This window comes from Dermacentor silvarum, chromosome 2, assembly GCF_013339745.2.
Source record: "Dermacentor silvarum isolate Dsil-2018 chromosome 2, BIME_Dsil_1.4, whole genome shotgun sequence".
NCBI lineage: Eukaryota > Metazoa > Arthropoda > Arachnida > Ixodida > Ixodidae > Dermacentor > Dermacentor silvarum.
Window position 1 is genome coordinate 3,370,942 of NC_051155.1, and position 17,544 is coordinate 3,388,485.

The following is a 17,544-nucleotide window of genomic DNA, read 5'->3' on the forward strand; positions in this document are numbered from 1 at the left end:
CTCCACAACTGATGTCATTCAGCTCAGATAAGATTAGTTCATGTGACATAGTGTTGAATGCACTTTTCAAATCAAGAGCGAGGACGAGATGTTCTGTACCAACCGTGGTGTTGCAAAGGACTTCTTCCCGAAGTAGCAGGAAAACATCCTGAGTTGACAAATGTTGGCGAAAGCCGAATATGTTTGTGGGAAAGAGGCTGCGGTCTTCAATGTAAGACGTGAGACGCGTGTGAATCACCTTCTCAAATAATTTTCCAAGACAGGAGGTTAGTGATATCGGTGTGAGATTTTGTAGATCATGAGGTTTTCCTGCTTTTGGAATAAGCACAATTTTGGCCTCCTTCCACTGTCGTGGAACCACGCCCCTCTCCCATACCTGTTCATTAAAATATCAAGTAAGCTGTTCTAGGTGTTCATCACTCAGGTTCCGGATCATAGCATTTAGTGTTAAAAATTACTAAAGACATCAGTGCTGCTTATTTGTGCTTGCTGTTCTCGCAGTCACTCTCATCTCTTTACTACAATTCATATTGCTACCAAAGCCGCTCACCTTACTTCGTATGACATTGCTGTGTTGCTATCGCATTCATCGCTTCGCCCTTAGGGCGAAACTGTGACATTTTTTTTTCATTAAAGTTCTTTGGAGTCCGCGATCTGGATGGACGGCGAGTCCCTGGTAGCTCTGGGAAGGGATCCGATGCGGATTCTTCATCGTCGGAACTTAACCAACGTTGGCGTTGAGGTGGCTTCGTTGAGGGGTCCTTCCGGGTAGTCCGGGGAACACCAGCCCTCGGAGGTCTGTTGCTTTGGGGTTTGAGACGTTTTTTGCAACTTCGGTCTCCTGTCATGTGACCCTCGCCACAGGCAGCACATTTGGGAGCGCACTCGTGTCCGTCTACAGGGTCCTGTTGTCCACATGTACGACACACTGGAGTGTCTGGCTGGGGACAGACGTCCGATCGGTGACCCATTTGGTGACACACTTTACACACCTGAGTGGTGACCTTGTAGGGGTAGCAAGCAAGTTCTCCGCCGTTGTAGTAAACGTACCGCGGCATTATCCGTCCAAAAAAGGCGATAACGGCCGTTTTAGTGTTACGGAACATGCGTGCTTGGAGAATTTCGACCCCTAGCGTGCGAATGCGCAGGTTTGCTTTTAGTGCTTCAGGCGCCGTGTGCCGGTCCAAGCCATGAATGACACCCTTGGTTGTCCCATCACTTGTCGCTACACAGGCATTGACCGAGTGAGGCCGGCCGTTGATGCTTAGCGTTGTAATACGTCTAACGTAGTCCGCCACTGTCTGGTGCGGCGTGGATACGATAAAGATGTTGGAGCCTGGCTTGATTGTGAGCAAAAATTGCTCACCTGATATTTGCCCGCTGCATGCAGCAATCACGGCGTCTGCCAGTAGTGGACTAGTCAGGTTCTTGATCGGTAGCCCCTGATGTGTTCGCACCACTATCTTGAAGTCGTCTTTCGGGAGGGGGGGTAACCGCCTGTAGGCTGGTTTGCGTTTAGATTTTCCGGTTGCTTGACCAGCGGAAGCTTCTTGGTGGTTCAAGGTCCCCGAATATTCCGGTGGTTTGGTCTTCTTCTCTTTCGCAATGGCTTTTTTCTGCCGAAGCGTGAGGACCGTCTGCCAGCCCCCGTCCGTTTGACTTTGGCTCCCTGTACCGGCGTTCTGATCGCTGGGTCCTCTTGGTGCCGGGAGATTTTGAGCAGCGGAGTCTTGAAAATCCATGTTATCAAAGTCTTGGCGTCGCGTGTCCGTCATCCGCGAGGGTCCGGGACGCGTGGTTACGTTGGGGGCTTGATTTGCAAGAGCCATCGAGCGCGCGTTCGCCGCACACTCTGGCGTTCCTGCGGCCGCCTACGTGGCGGCTTTGGTTTTAGCGAGCTCGCACGAAACGAAGGCACGTTTGAGCTTGTAAAACAATAAGTTCCGGTCACTCACGGCTGTGGGTAGTTTCAGTCGATGCGGGACCACTTCACAGATCCGTGATGATCGTGGAAACCAGTCGCACACACAATTTTCCACCAAAAAGCAGGAAAATTAGCGGAGCACATGTGGACGCGACAGTACTCGTCGCCGCCGCCACCGCGCATCTCTCAACTTTACAAATAGCGCAGTCTATAACGAACCTGCCTTAAGTGTCTACTCGCAGTTCTTCCGCGTGCCGGGTCCCTTCTGCCCAGGAACGCCATACACGCTTCCTCGGTTATGGAGCCGGCCACCCTACCACTGTCGCAAGCACCCACCGCACCATCTGGCATCCAAGCCTCCTCAGTGGCTCTAGTACAGGACTACCGGTGATCTTGTCCAAGCCATCGCCAAGCTGAGGTGCCAGCTCGAGGTTATGACGAACGCTTTCACATCTGTCAGCACTTGCGCCGCTGCACCTCACACTGAGACAGCGCTTCAGCCTAGGACGTCTTGGACCTGTCCTGCCTAGGAACGCTGTACACGCTTCCCTTGGGGAGAATATCATCCTAGAAACTATTTCCACTCCCCAGCCACCAAGGTATGCTGTCGATGCTTCCTTGGTGGAAGAACCAGCTGCCGCGACTACCACAATGACTGCACTGTCCGTGGACACCGGCCCCGGTTCCTCGGGCAGCTACACAGGCAGCCTGGCAGAGTTGAGCCACTGCGACTACGAGCTGCCGGCTTACGTAAAAATACCGCCGTTTCGCGGCTTTCAAGATGACGCCATTCCTTTGGGTTCACACTATCAATGCCTTGGGTGATCATCATGCTTGGCCGGACCAAAAAAGATGGCTGGTTGTAGCACAACAACTTTGCAGGGCTGCCAAAGCATGGGACAACTATGCAGGCAGCAAGGGGGGCCCCTGGCCTGAATGGAGTGCAGCTCCGATAGCTGCTTTCGGCCCACTTCCTTATGCCTGCGCGGCCCCTCCATCCCCGAGCATCAGCTGTGGCTCATCGTCGTCGAAGATCGCAGCCGAGAACCAACAGTTCAGCAACAGCGGTGGCAGCAGGTCGAGCCCTCAGCCACAGGCCTCTGGTTCGAGCTCCATGTCGGCGTCCTCTGCCATCCATAGTGAACCCGGCAGCAAGGCCTCCAAGGCAGCGGATGAAGCTGCATCAGCATTGGCGTCAGCAGCAGAGGCATGCGGTGAGAACGCGGGCGATGTGCAGTACTGCGATCCTTGGGATACGAGCCCAGCCGCCGTGGCTCTGCGGCTGCTGTTGGCTGAAGAGCAGTGAGATCTGGACCAGGGCTTGGATCGAATGGCGCAGAGCTGCGTACTCCTCCTGCCTGGGCTGCAGCAGCAGCCGCGTGCAGGCCCTCTCTACCCAGTGCCTTCATCGTCTTCGAGAGTGTCAGTTTTACCAGGTGGCAAGGGAGGCATCACAAGACAGACTTCACTGCAGAATGTCTATTGCCTGAAGCCACTGCACCAGGGGAGCAGTAGCAGTACTTCGGTATCTTCTAGTGTTCAGCCACAACCAGCATCAACACATTGTGGTTTCAGCAGCAGTGGCGGTGGCAATCCTTGAGTTCCGATTCCTGCTACCAGAGATCAGGGTTTGGCGTTCAAGCAAGCGTCAGCAGCCATTTACCGAACCATCCATTACCACGGTCGCCTATTTCCGAGAACTCCCCTGCTGCACCTGTCGCTGTTAAGCGTAGCATCCACACAGATGGACAGTGCCCTCCAGTCATTCAGAGCATCACCATCCGTGGAACGCCTTTCCAACTCTTCCTGTTATAGTCCTCGAAAACCTGAGGAGAAGCGGGGAAGACTGGTAGTAGTCACACCGCTCACAGTAATCAACAGAGCACCTTTAAGGGAATCTCCTCAACTTTGGTTAAAATTGACAAAGCTGAGCGGCGGGATAATCGTTGGCGAGATTTGCGACCAGCACGCACAGCCAGTGCCGCCTGCCAGAGAAGCTGGTTGCGTGCTGGGCGGCTCACAAATGACGACTTCAGTGCCTGGACAAGTTGTGTGGTTCCAAGCACGCCGAAAACTTGCAGTGTGGCCGAGTGTAAAAACGAAGTTAACTTGTCCTGAGAAGAAGCAGGGATGACTGGTAGTAGTCACACCACTCACAGTAATCAACAGAGCACCTTTAAGGGAATCTCCTCAACTTTGGTTGAAATTGACAATGCTGAGCGGCAGAATAATCGTTAGCTAGATCTGCGACCAGCGCGCAACAGCCAGTGCCGCCCGCCAGGCTGCGTGCTGGACGGCTCACAAATGACGACTTCAGTGCCTGGACAAGTTGCATGATGCCGGAAACTTGCAGCGTGGCCGAGTGTAAAGTGAACTTGGGCGCTCGCAAGGCAGGTGCTGGAAGGGTATACGACGAGGCAGAGAATAGTACAGCCAGACCAGTGAATAGGTGTTGTCTCTGTGCGCTCCTTTACAGTATATTCGTTTGTTTCGAATACTTTAAAAGACTTGCGCACTAAAATTCGAGCCAGACCGAATACTTACCAGCTTAATATTTCATGACATACAGATAAACTTTGATATGGGAAATTCCCGACATAATGAAGTAGTTAACTTTTTATAACTTATTGTCCATAGAACACCATGTATTTTAGCCTGAATATAACGAGTGTGTTTATACACAATTTCAATATAACGAAATTTCACTGCTGCCGCCAAAGGAATAATGAGGAAGTAAATGGAAACTGTTGCCGATGTTTATGGTAAAATTGTTGAGTTACATGTGGCTGCTTACACACGCACCTCTCAAATGACATGCTACGTGATCAAGAGCGACCACTGAAGTGGAGCAGCATCATGTTCTGTATATAAAGTCCAAGTGCGATAAGATCCTATCGCACCTGGATCTTTTCGCACCTGGAGTGCTGTATCATGTAGGAGGTGTTCACTGCATAATTTGGGAGCAAGTAAAAGCTTGCAAGAGTGACTCGAGAAGGATGGCAGCTTGACGAGCGCCGTCTACCTGCGTGAGCGAGATTGCGGTAATGCAATCAAGCGTACATGAGGGGAGGGAGGAGTCAGGGAAAGGTTGGCGCGTGTCTTCTTTTCTAACACCGATGTGGTGGCACACGGCTATCAGCATGGCTGAGCGCAGCTGAACCACCTTGTTTCATAGGTAATCCACCTGTTATGCAAAGAGTGGGCATGTCGAGATGGCAGGGCATCAGGAGCACTATCTTTCCGCATGTTTAGTACTGGAGGCTACGTAATGTTGAGTTTTGTAGACGCGTTCAAGCAAGAGGCATACGAAGCATTTGCTCCTGGCTGCTGACGCGGGGGTGCAGTGGACGCAAAAAGTGTCGCAGGCTGCTTCGTACCACTGATGCCGAAGATATCGTCGGCACCTCATGAAACTGTACCTACCATTGGTGAGTATCATATTCAACAAAATCCATCGCCAACTGTACTTAATTGCACAAAAGGTCAAATTTCAATATAATGAAGTGCCGATTTTACCAATGTTAATTATCCAGAGGTTCAAGTGTATTTGAAAATATTGAATATTTGCAGAAGCCTGTTCATGACATATTTGAGGCATCCTCAACTGTCAGTTCTAAAAATAACATTGACTGATCAGCTGTCTTTATCGACAGCGTGTGCAGGGGCCCTCTACTGCCAAAGTGAGCAAGGCACCTGAAAGGGCAAATTACTTGAGGCATTCGTGGAGCAAGCTTTTCTGCGAATCAGTGCTTGTGTTGTCCTCACAGTGTTCTAAAAGTGTACCCAGCAGTGCCACAAATAGTAAAACCAGTCTGGTCAGGCTGAAGTGCACCTGACCACTCACCTCTTCAGGGCAAAGCTGGATGGCACGCGACAATGTGAGCCGGGCACTATGAGATCGTTCCAAAAAGTAGCCATTAGATGTCTCGTTGGACTGGGCTGGTGGCGACCACTGGCTGTAGCCATACTGGCTGCCAGCTCCGTAGGGGCGCTGCAAAACAGAAGAAGATGTGTCTAGGCACTCTACTGTGGTGTGCACAGAAAATTCATGCTGCTCCCTCTGCACTTGAGCTTTTGACTTCGCTGCCTTCCAGACCGAGCAAAGCAGTGAAGCTCTCGTACGGGCTAGATGGCAAAGAGACAAGTTTACTTAGGGGTGCCCCATACTGGACACGCATGGTGCCAAGATAGAAAATTCAAATAATGCACGCATCACAACACAGTCCTTGCCACTTGGTAATCTTATATGCAATTATAAAACTTAGCATTTGTCCTGTAAAACTAGTGCAGCTTTTACTTAGCATAATGTCGTGGTTTCATGAGCGTGGAACAAACAGTGATGTGTGCACACCCAAGAAAGTGAAACACTATTATTTTATCATTTTGCTGCCAAAAAGAATATGCAAGAAAATATATGCGAGGCAATTAATGTTTTCCACTCGTACAGATATTCGTATCTTCCAATGAGGATATGTTCATGCTGTATAAAAGAAACATCATTACATATTTTGCTATAATCCATTTCATATTTGACTATTCATTGTTTTTCATCATGACTAATGATGCATGGTAGAGCAATAACAGTTGAATGATGGTGTTCGAGCCAATGACGGAAGATGAAAAGTGTAGAAGGGATTGGAAGGGAGAAAGTGCATAATTGCCAAGTTCTCAGTAACTAAATCCGGGAGATGTTCTGACCGGGGGTGGGGGGGGGGGGGGAAGGGGGGAGAGGCGTCAGTCGGTTAGACCCCCCCCCCCCCACGACATCTATATTTTCAAGTACTGCTAGGAGAACTTCCTTATAATTATATTTACAGATATACACATGACCACATCAACATCAAGGTCTCACTTTTGCTAGCATTTCATTGTTGCTAAATTTGTCTTCAAAAATTCTCAAAAATTTAATTAATTTTTCGGGTCTTACGTCCCACAACCACCATCCGATTATGAGGCATGCCGTAGCGGGGGGGACACCGGATTAATTTTGACCACCTGGAGTTACTTAATATGCACCCAATGGACGGCACACGGGCGCTTCTGAATTGTGCCCTCAACAAATGCGGCCGTCGCGGCCGAGATTTGATCCCGTGAACTCGTCCTTAGCAGCACAATGCCAAAGCCACTAAGCAACCATGGCGGGTGTTAAAAAATTCTTCAGATAATGTTTGATTGCAAGAAATTTCATTTCTTTCACATTTCACACATGGACGAGTGGCACTCTGTCCTCGTATTTTTCACGATGTTAAATTGCCGCTCGCACTCTGCATTGCTCTGTAGTATCAACAAAATACCCAGCGTCACTTCAGCTGAGCACTACATTGAAAATACTTGCAAGATATTTTTTGAGCTAGCGCTCCTTGCTTTTAAACCCATGAGTTACCGTAGGCCTACGCAATGCCAGAGCGGCTGATACCGAGAACAATGGAGAGTCGAGTGTTGCTAGTTGCGAAACGCGGCATTCGCTCGCTAGCTTAATGAGACTAGGGCCACTAGGGCACCCAACAACCCCATCAGTGTGAGGAGCAGCTCCGCGGTTAACGAAATAGCGCATGTATAGGGTTTCCCTACTACTTTCTTAAAAATGTTTTGCGCGATGAACTTTCAATTGGATTGGATTGGGTTGAGTTCTTTTTGCCAATGTGGTCTGACAAAGCGCTGGACGCGGATAGAAATTGGACACAACTGCAATTTCCGGGAGATTTTCCTGTCAACCGGACAACTGGAAGAAATGGTCCAAATCCGGGAGTCTCCCGGGTAATCCAGGAGACTTGGCAGGTATGAAAGTGGAAGAGATTAACGCATGCTTCACAGTTTTATTTAGCTACTGACAAGCTCCGATTGTTGATAATGTGAGACACAAATATCAAATGTTGGCAACCTGCTCATGGGAGGGCCAATGACTTTCCTGGTTGGTGGATGCCATTTTTTCAATAGAGAGAGCAACAAGAGCAGACAGAATCCAAGGTCGAGGATGAGCAGGTTGTACGCAAATCCGAGGCTACTCAGAGAGGCTTTCTTCGGCAACAGGCAAATGTTTTTCAAACCTTTCCAAAATGAGGCCCAGTATGGACGCACTCACCCGCTCGAGCTCGTCGTTGAGCCAGTCGACGGCGGCGGCCCACTTGCGCTTGAGCTCACCATTGGCGTGCAGCATGTGGGCTGCCGCTGGGCATGAGTCGAAGAGCGCCACCAGGCACTTGATGCACTGGTAGGCCCGCTTCTGGTAGTGGCTCTTGGAGCGCTGGATCGTGTCGAAGAGGCCCTCCCGGTCGTCGGGGAGGCCCCGCAGTGCGTTGTGGATGCGGTGAACCTGCCACGAGTCCTCGAGCAGCAGCACACCCAGCAGCAGGTCGACAAAGGGCCGCAGCTCGTACGTGTACGTGTACGCCACCTGCCACAGCAGCTCCCCTAGCACGGCTGACGAGAACTGGGGGTTCTCCCACGAGCAGAACTGCAGCAGCTTGAGTGTGTCCTCGGCACCGCTTGCATCCTCAATCACCTTCTTCACATAGCTGCTCTTGTTGTAGAGGCATGCAGCCACCTGGGGCTGGATGGGCATCAGGTACTCCTGGCACAGCTGGTCGCCCATGTGCGGGTTGGCCAGGGGTGCCGCATTCTGCACACAAAGGGCACTTCTGAGAGAGAACCATCTTTCCAGCAAGAAAGGGGGGCGAATAAAGAAATCGGTAGTCCCTGGCGCGCATGCGTCTGCCGCGACGTTCGCTGCGCGTGCGGCGGTCATGGGACCCGAGGGTTCCCACAAACTAAAGAGGATGTCTACCCTTTGCCGCGAATAGACAATGCGCTCACTCTCTCCATGGCGCAAGGTACTTCCATATATTTTCGGTCCAGCTATTGGGAAATTGCCGTTGACGAGCAAGATTGCGAAAAGACTGCCTTCATTATGCCCGATGGGCTCAACCAGTCATGCCTTACGCATGACTGGTTGCGGGTTTACGTGGTCTACTTGTTTATGTTACCTTGAAGTCGTCGTCGTTTTTTCGCCCACATTCCCCAATCCTCTCTAACGACTATTGGATATTTTGCAGCTGAACTCCTCTAAATGCCACTTCAGACGCTGAGAGATCACCACACTTGTTCATTTCGTTGATGCGGCCGGTATCCAACCTCACCCTGCCAAAGTATGTGCTGTTACCAACTTTCCAATGCCCCGTTTTTCGCAACATTGTTCTTTGGCCTGCGCTCTTACTTTTGTCGCTTTGTGAAAGGCTTTGCAGAGATAGCATGGTCGCTCACAGGCCTGCTCAAGAAAAACTCTCATGGAAGTCCGTACAGATGCCAGTGGCCACGGCATCGGCGCTGTTCTGGCTCAGTGTCAGCGTGGTCAGGACTGTGTTATTGGGTATGCCAGCCGCCTCCTTTCTGCCACTGCGGAATTATTCAATTACAGAGAGAGAGTGCCTTGCTCTTGTTTGGGCCGTCACAAAATTTTGCTCTCATCTATATGGCAGAACTTTTACGGTCGTCACTGACCATCACGCTCTCTGCTGGCTATCTTTGCTCAAAGATCCCACGGGTTGCCTTGGACACTGGGAATTACGACTTCAGGAATATTCATATACAGTCATCTACAAATCTGGCCGTTTGCATCGGGATGCCGACTGCCTTTCCCGGTACCCTGTTGACCAACGGGAACCTGCACAGAGAGACTACAGTCCTTGTGTGCTTGCTATCTCCGAACTCTTCAATATTGCTGCTGAACAATGCCGCGACCCTGTCCTATGCAAGATTATCGACCGACTCAACTCCCAGGCAGAGCGGAATTGTTCAATTACAGAGAGAGAGTGTCTCTAGCCGACTTTTCGTGCTACACGATGGCAATTTACATCGTCACAGTTTGCTTCCTGATGGTCCTGACCTCTTACTTTGATTCCGGCACATCACCACTCAACTATTCTGGCCCAGCTTCATGATGCTCCAACAGCGGGTCACCTCTGCGTTTCACACACATACGATCGTGCCCGCCGTCGTTTCTGCTGGTCAGGCATGTTCTGCTCAGTGCGGCGTTACGTGGCCTCTTGTGACCTCTGTCAGCGCTGGAAAAAAGCCGCCGCTCCCCCCTACTGGTCATCTTCAGCCTTTTGACAGTCCAAATGAGCTGTTTCATTGCGTTGGCCTTGATTTACTTGGCCTGTTTCCTCTGCCTGTCTCAGGAAACACATGGGTCGCCGTCGCTACAGACTATGTGACGCGATTCGTGATCACCCTTGCTCTTCCCACAAGCTGCGCGACCGACGTTGTGCACTTGTTACTCCATAATGTCATTCTGTAGCATGGTGCACCTCGGGAACCCCTAACTGACCTGGGTAGACAGTTTCTTTCGAAGGTGATTGAGGACATTCTACAGTCTTGCTCGACGCAACACAGACTGAACATGGCCTACCATCCACAGATCAATAGCTTGACGAAGCGACTGAACCGAACAATTACCGACATGTTGGCAATGTATGTGTCCGCCAACCACCAGGATTGGGACACTGCATTGCCTTTTGTGACATTTGCGTATAAGATGTCAAGACATGAGACCACTGATTTTGGCCTTTCTTACTCTTATTGGGCCAAAATTCTACGTGGCCCATGGACACGTTGGTGCCTTCCGCGTGCCCTGGTATCGAGTATGCTCCAGAGGCTATTGCCCATGCTGACCATGCACATCAAGTTGCCCCGTGCTTAATTCAGCGAGTTGCTGATCCACTAGCAATCTCAATACAATAGCCATCACAGGACTACCCCCTTTTCCCCTGGGGCTCTTTTCCCCTGGGACTGAACCGAACAGTTACCGACATGTTGGCAATGTATGTGTCCGCCAACCACCAGGATTGAGACACTGCATTGCCTTTTGTGACATTTGCGTATAAAATGTGAAGACACGAGACCACTGATTTTGGCCTTTCTTACTCTTATTGGGCCAAAATTCTACGTGGCCCATGGGCACGTTGGTGCCTTCCGCGTGCCCCGGTACCGAGTATGCTCCAGAGGCTATTGCCCGTGCTGACCATGCACATCAAGTTGCCCCGTGCTTAATACAGCGAGTTGCTGATCCACTAGCAATCTCAATACAATAGCCATCACAGGACTACCCCCTTTTCCCCTGGGGCTCTTGTCCTTCTCTGGTCCCCAGCGCGCCTTTTCGGGCTTTCTGAAAAGCTGCTGTTCCCATACACCGGCCCATATCAAGCGTGTTGTCAAGTGACCGACGAAATGTACAATATCGCTCCATTGTCTTTGTCCCATAGACTCAACCCCGCACCGACATCGCGCACATCGTCCGCCTGAAGCCCTACCTTGTCCCAGACACTGATTAACCCTGTGTGTGCAGTGAACCTTTTCCGTGCCGTCATACTTCGACTGCATCGAGTCTGTGCTTTCGCCGCCATGGGGTAATGTAATGAGCCATGCACCTGTCCTGCGGACGAAATAGACGTGGCATAGCTGACAAGAAAGAGGATGAGTGGTATCCTGGCCCACCATCTTTGTTGGTGTGGTGCCACTCGCTGTCACTTGTAAATATGGTATATAAACCCTTTTTGGCATCTCCCCATAACAACAGTAATCATAATAGTGGCATGCCGCCTTGTTGCCCGCTGTTTTCCGGACACTGGCCACCAACAAATGGTAGTTTCCCTGACGATTTTCCTGTTGGCAAGAAAAATCGGTGAAAGTGATAACATTTTGCCATTGTGGTCAGCTCCTCATTGTGCTGGCTAGCCCGAATGCACTGCCTTCACTGATGACATGAACATCAGTCACACATTGTCTTTCACACAAAACAATGGTCAGTAAAATTAACTGATGTCTTAATTTATCTTTTGTGACAAGCGACATCTGATGTCATACCTCCAGCAGAAAATTAGAGCTTCAATATGAGGCAAGCACAACTCGGAGCCCACATTTAGTTTCCACTGCACTTCGCAACCTGGATGCTGCAAATTACAGCCTATTGTCATTTTTGTGTCAACTGATGCAATAAGAAAATGCTTTCAAAATGACACACTTTGCGATTATTGGCAGTTCTTTTAGAAGTTGTTGTGGGACACTTGCACCTAATGTGCTTGTTTCTTAAAATGTGTATTTTCACACTTTCTGCAAGTGGCCGGAAGAAGTTGTCTGCAGTAGCCTTTTGCATGGATGCAACAGCTAGGTCCTTTAAAAGCAGAATTTGTGGCAGGAATAACACAGGTAAACAAAACTAACCGAGAAGAATGGTCTGTTTTATCCAAAAGTACGTTTTATGTGGATCCCTTGTAATGGGTGCAGACTGTACAAGAGACACTTGCACAACCTTTATTGAAGCTGTGCTATGTGCTAATACAATGCCTTGTCCGAGTTTCCCTACAAATACTTGCCTTCTGTGCTGTCCATTGCATTTGAAATACTGCGTTTCTTGTAGGCAGTAGCCTCAAAGATGTTGGCCTATGCATCGAATGGTGCAGCATGATTCAGTGTAGGTAGCGCATAATAAATGACTGCTCGAGTGCATCCGGTTTCTGTAGCACTCGTTGAACGTCACATTTCAGTTTTCCATTTAGTGACACCACCCTGCGGCAATGCAAAAAGGAACTCGGGAAGCTGCTGGTGGTGCACCAGCACAGCCTGTCCTGTGGTGCATCTTCATTTCTTGGCATCGCCCTGTCTACACCCTGGTCCTTGAAAGATAAAGCAGCTGAGAAGTGGCATTTCAGTGCGACCAAGCAGTTTCTTCACGAGTCTTAGACAAGGGTGGATACTATGCTCCCTTTGTCCCCTTTGTTCCTGGGTGCGTTTCAGCAGTATCCTGCACTTGAAAGCAAAGTGCACCAGAAGCCTGCTGTACAGCATAGCATAACCAGTCATTGCCACTTTTTGGTCACGAAGCTGGCAGGACATTGAAAGCCGTCCATGCTGCAAATTCGTTCATCACATTCTGTCCAGGGTAAGAATGTGATGCTGATGTAATGAAAGGCCATTGTGGTTCCATCACCTTTTGTTGTACGAGCTCAATGTTCACGAGTACATGTATGCAGCCAGGCTCTCCTCGACGCCTGGGAAAGCTCCTTTTCTGGAGCCTCGAAATCTTCGTCTTGTGCCGGCGCAAGCAAAAGGTGCTTCTTTCTATCATCACCAACTTCAGATGCTGTGTTCAGTCATTCCTAATTGTCATTCCTTGCCACTGTTGTCTCGACAGTCAAAATTGCTTTCCGTTTCAAAGCAGCCAAACAGTGGGGTTGCTATTGCACAACTAGAGAACTGACACATGGATGATGACGATGAAATAAACTTTAATTTTCTAGACAGTATTCCCGAGCGTTTGAGCTGTGGATCACTCTAGGTGGAATGTCTGGCAAATGGATCCACGGGATATAATACAAAAAGCAAACTTGAGAGCCATTAAAATGAGGAAAGAAAGCTTATATTACCCTATTTATTCGAATCTAAGGTGGTCTTCATTCCAAGCCGACCCCCAAAATTTGGAAGGTCTCTAAATTAAAAAAAAAAAACTTTCCTCGAATGCAAGCCCAACAGATCAATAGTAAACGGCCACAAATGCAAATGGCATTTATTACCAGTATCCAGTGCCAGCCATGGCACTGCCCTAGCTCACTTGCCGTCATCATGGCTGGGCTCTTTGTCGCTGTTGTCTTCACACACCACACCATTTTCAATGCCATCACGTGCATTTGGAATACAGCATTTTCTAAATGCACGTCTAGTCAGGTCTTCTGGAATGTCGTCCCAGGCTACGGCAATGCAGCCCACCACTTACCCAAGGAATGCAAGGCTGTTTGACGTTTCCTCTGTCAAACAGTCTGTGTAAAACTTCTACAGCGTATAGTTAAAGGGCTTATTTACACAAACATCAAGAAGATGCAACTGGCTGGTCAGGTGCAAATGAATTCTGCATCAATGGCAATGTGAATTGCTCAGCTTACACATTTTCAAACTGATAATCGTTTGCTGAAATTCAATCAAAGCGAATACTGAATAGCAAAATAGCCAATCAAATAATTTCGAATATTAATACAGGCCTAGTGGCTCCACAATAAAGCTGGTCTGACTCACAGGCAGGCAGGAGTGTGTCTTGGAGGAGACGTCGCAGCAGCGCACAAGCAGGGAGACCAGCTGGTACAGCTTGCTCAGGTCGGCGTACTGGTACTTGATGGGTGGGCCAGGCCCCTCATCTAGTGCAACCAGCATCAGTGTGCCCAGCACGTTCAGACGCAGCAGCTGCAACCTCTGCACAAATCGGGAGGGGGGGGTGAATCCTTTAATCGGGGGTGAATCCTTTAACAGGACTGCACTTGTTTAGGCCTGCTTGTCAATACTATTGCAGTGCAAACATGGGCACAGCACTAAACATTGTTTGCATTAGGGCAGTGCCTGCATGTTTCCCTTAACCTTAATAGATTTTGTACTTACTGATGCTATGTTCTTATGATCAAAGGGGCCCGAACCACCCCTCGGGCTTGGTGAAAACATATATCACGGATAGCATACGCTGCTGTGAACATCTCAGCCGAACTTTACAGTTGTGCGCGGCACATGGATCTCACAAGTGGAGTGCGATTCACCTTTTTTTCAAACTCTTTCTTTTTACAGCAAATCAGTAGTGCGGAATCTTGCAAGGTGGAGGAAGTATATCGTGAAAGGGAAAAATCCCCCCGAATGTAGCACGAAGCTACAAATACGGGTTTCGCAGAAAGAACGCTTCGCAGTAGAGGAATCCTGGTCCGAAATTCCAACCCGGGACCAACGCCTTTTCGGGGCGGTCGCTCTACCATCTGAGCAAACCAGGAGGCTAGCAGATTGCAGCGCGAGGGCGAATTCATCGACAACTCAAAGAACAGAGAAAATGGCAAATCAGTTCTGCGGAATCTTGCAAGGCGGAGTAAATATAAAAATCGTCGTCCGCTCGAATGTAGCACGAAGCTACAAAGGAAACCCGTCTCAGAAAGAATGCTTCGCAGTAGAGGAATCCTGGTCCGGGATTCGAACCCGGGACCAACGCCTTTTCGGGGCGGTCGCTCTACCATCTGAGCTAACCAGGAGGCTAGCAGATTGCAGCGCGAGGGCGAATTAATCGACAACTCAAAGAACAGAGAAAATGGCAAATCAGTTCTGCGGAATCATGCAAGGCGGAGGAAATAGAAAAATCGTCGTCCGCTCGAATGTAGCACGAAGCTACAAAGGAAACCCGTCTCAGAAAGAATGCTTCGCAGTAGAGGAATCCTGGTCCGGGATTCGAACCCGGGACCAACGCCTTTTCGGGGCGGTCGCTCTACCATCTGAGCTAACCAGGAGGCTAGCAGATTGCAGCGCGAGGGCGAATTCATCGACAACTCAAAGAACAGAGAAAATGGCAAATCAGTTCTGCGGAATCTTGCAAGGCGGAGGAAATAGAAAAATCGTCGTCCGCTCGAATGTAGCACGAAGCTACAAAGGAAACCCGTCTCAGAAAGAATGCTTCGCAGTAGAGGAATCCTGGTCCGGGATTCGAACCCGGGACCAACGCCTTTTCGGGGCGGTCGCTCTACCATCTGAGCTAACCAGGAGGCTAGCAGATTGCAGCGCGAGGGCGAATTAATCGACAACTCAAAGAACAGAGAAAATGGCAAATCAGTTCTGCGGAATCTTGCAAGGCGGAGGAAATAGAAAAATCGTCGTCCGCTCGAATGTAGCACGAAGCTACAAAGGAAACCCGTCTCAGAAAGAATGCTTCGCAGTAGAGGAATCCTGGTCCGGGATTCGAACCCGGGACCAACGCCTTTTCGGGGCGGTCGCTCTACCATCTGAGCTAACCAGGAGGCTAGCAGATTGCAGCGCGAGGGCGAATTAATCGACAACTCAAAGAACAGAGAAAATGGCAAATCAGTTCTGCGGAATCTTGCAAGGCGGAGGAAATAGAAAAATCGTCATCCGCTCGAATGTAGCACGAAGCTACAAAGGAAACCTGTCTCAGAAAGAATGCTTCGCAGTAGAGGAATCCTGGTCCGGGATTCGAACCCGGGACCAACGCCTTTTCGGGGCGGTCGCTCTACCATCTGAGCTAACCAGGAGGCTAGCAGATTGCAGCGCGAGGGCGAATTAATCGACAACTCAAAGAACAGAGAAAATGGCAAATCAGTTCTGCGGAATCTTGCAAGGCGGAGGAAATAGAAAAATCGTCGTCCGCTCGAATGTAGCACGAAGCTACAAAGGAAACCCGTCTCAGAAAGAATGCTTCGCAGTAGAGGAATCCTGGTCCGGGATTCGAACCCGGGACCAACGCCTTTTCGGGGCGGTCGCTCTACCATCTGAGCTAACCAGGAGGCTAGCAGATTGCAGCGCGAGGGCGAATTAATCGACAACTCAAAGAACAGAGAAAATGGCAAATCAGTTCTGCGGAATCATGCAAGGCGGAGGAAATAGAAAAATCGTCGTCCGCTCGAATGTAGCACGAAGCTACAAAGGAAACCCGTCTCAGAAAGAATGCTTCGCAGTAGAGGAATCCTGGTCCGGGATTCGAACCCGGGACCAACGCCTTTTCGGGGCGGTCGCTCTACCATCTGAGCTAACCAGGAGGCTAGCAGATTGCAGCGCGAGGGCGAATTAATCGACAACTCAAAGAACAGAGAAAATGGCAAATCAGTTCTGCGGAATCATGCAAGGCGGAGGAAATAGAAAAATCGTCGTCCGCTCGAATGTAGCACGAAGCTACAAAGGAAACCCGTCTCAGAAAGAATGCTTCGCAGTAGAGGAATCCTGGTCCGGGATTCGAACCCGGGACCAACGCCTTTTCGGGGCGGTCGCTCTACCATCTGAGCTAACCAGGAGGCTAGCAGATTGCAGCGCGAGGGCGAATTAATCGACAACTCAAAGAACAGAGAAAATGGCAAATCAGTTCTGCGGAATCATGCAAGGCGGAGGAAATATAAAAATCGTCATCCGCTCGAATGTAGCACGAAGCTACAAAGGAAACCCGTCTCAGAAAGAATGCTTCGCAGTAGAGGAATCCTGGTCCGGGATTCGAACCCGGGACCAACGCCTTTTCGGGGCGGTCGCTCTACCATCTGAGCTAACCAGGAGGCTAGCAGATTGCAGCGCGAGGGCGAATTAATCGACAACTCAAAGAACAGAGAAAATGGCAAATCAGTTCTGCGGAATCATGCAAGGCGGAGGAAATAGAAAAATCGTCGTCCGCTCGAATGTAGCACGAAGCTACAAAGGAAACCCGTCTCAGAAAGAATGCTTCGCAGTAGAGGAATCCTGGTCCGGGATTCGAACCCGGGACCAACGCCTTTTCGGGGCGGTCGCTCTACCATCTGAGCTAACCAGGAGGCTAGCAGATTGCAGCGCGAGGGCGAATTAATCGACAACTCAAAGAACAGAGAAAATGGCAAATCAGTTCTGCGGAATCATGCAAGGCGGAGGAAATATAAAAATCGTCGTCCGCTCGAATGTAGCACGAAGCTACAAAGGAAACCCGTCTCAGAAAGAATGCTTTGCAGTAGAGGAATCCTGGTCCGGGATTCGAACCCGGGACCAACGCCTTTTCGGGGCGGTCGCTCTACCATCTGAGCTAACCAGGAGGCTAGCAGATTGCAGCGCGAGGGCGAATTAATCGACAACTCAAAGAACAG

At 49.8% G+C, this 17,544-nt stretch overlaps 1 protein-coding gene and 11 non-coding genes across 12 annotated transcripts in view; all 12 read right to left on the bottom strand.

Moving 5' to 3' along the window:
- LOC119441288 (probable ubiquitin carboxyl-terminal hydrolase FAF-X) overlaps positions 1–17,544 on the bottom strand; it is a 540,581-nt gene that overhangs the window by 18,903 nt on the left and 504,134 nt on the right. The window contains 3 exon segments of the mRNA XM_049661116.1: positions 5,769–5,915; positions 8,007–8,543; positions 13,988–14,161. Of these exon segments, the coding sequence (XP_049517073.1) occupies positions 5,769–5,915; positions 8,007–8,543; positions 13,988–14,161 (858 nt within the window).
- Positions 14,900–14,973, bottom strand: Trnaf-gaa (transfer RNA phenylalanine (anticodon GAA)). Its single transcript has one exon. It is a non-coding gene; the product is annotated as a tRNA-Phe (tRNA).
- Positions 15,152–15,225, bottom strand: Trnaf-gaa (transfer RNA phenylalanine (anticodon GAA)). The gene has a single exon. It is a non-coding gene; the product is annotated as a tRNA-Phe (tRNA).
- On the bottom strand, positions 15,404–15,477 carry Trnaf-gaa (transfer RNA phenylalanine (anticodon GAA)). Its single transcript has one exon. It is a non-coding gene; the product is annotated as a tRNA-Phe (tRNA).
- Trnaf-gaa (transfer RNA phenylalanine (anticodon GAA)) lies at positions 15,656–15,729 on the bottom strand. The gene has a single exon. It is a non-coding gene; the product is annotated as a tRNA-Phe (tRNA).
- On the bottom strand, positions 15,908–15,981 carry Trnaf-gaa (transfer RNA phenylalanine (anticodon GAA)). Its single transcript has one exon. It is a non-coding gene; the product is annotated as a tRNA-Phe (tRNA).
- Positions 16,160–16,233, bottom strand: Trnaf-gaa (transfer RNA phenylalanine (anticodon GAA)). Its single transcript has one exon. It is a non-coding gene; the product is annotated as a tRNA-Phe (tRNA).
- Trnaf-gaa (transfer RNA phenylalanine (anticodon GAA)) lies at positions 16,412–16,485 on the bottom strand. Its single transcript has one exon. It is a non-coding gene; the product is annotated as a tRNA-Phe (tRNA).
- Trnaf-gaa (transfer RNA phenylalanine (anticodon GAA)) lies at positions 16,664–16,737 on the bottom strand. Its single transcript has one exon. It is a non-coding gene; the product is annotated as a tRNA-Phe (tRNA).
- Positions 16,916–16,989, bottom strand: Trnaf-gaa (transfer RNA phenylalanine (anticodon GAA)). The gene has a single exon. It is a non-coding gene; the product is annotated as a tRNA-Phe (tRNA).
- Trnaf-gaa (transfer RNA phenylalanine (anticodon GAA)) lies at positions 17,168–17,241 on the bottom strand. The gene has a single exon. It is a non-coding gene; the product is annotated as a tRNA-Phe (tRNA).
- Trnaf-gaa (transfer RNA phenylalanine (anticodon GAA)) lies at positions 17,420–17,493 on the bottom strand. The gene has a single exon. It is a non-coding gene; the product is annotated as a tRNA-Phe (tRNA).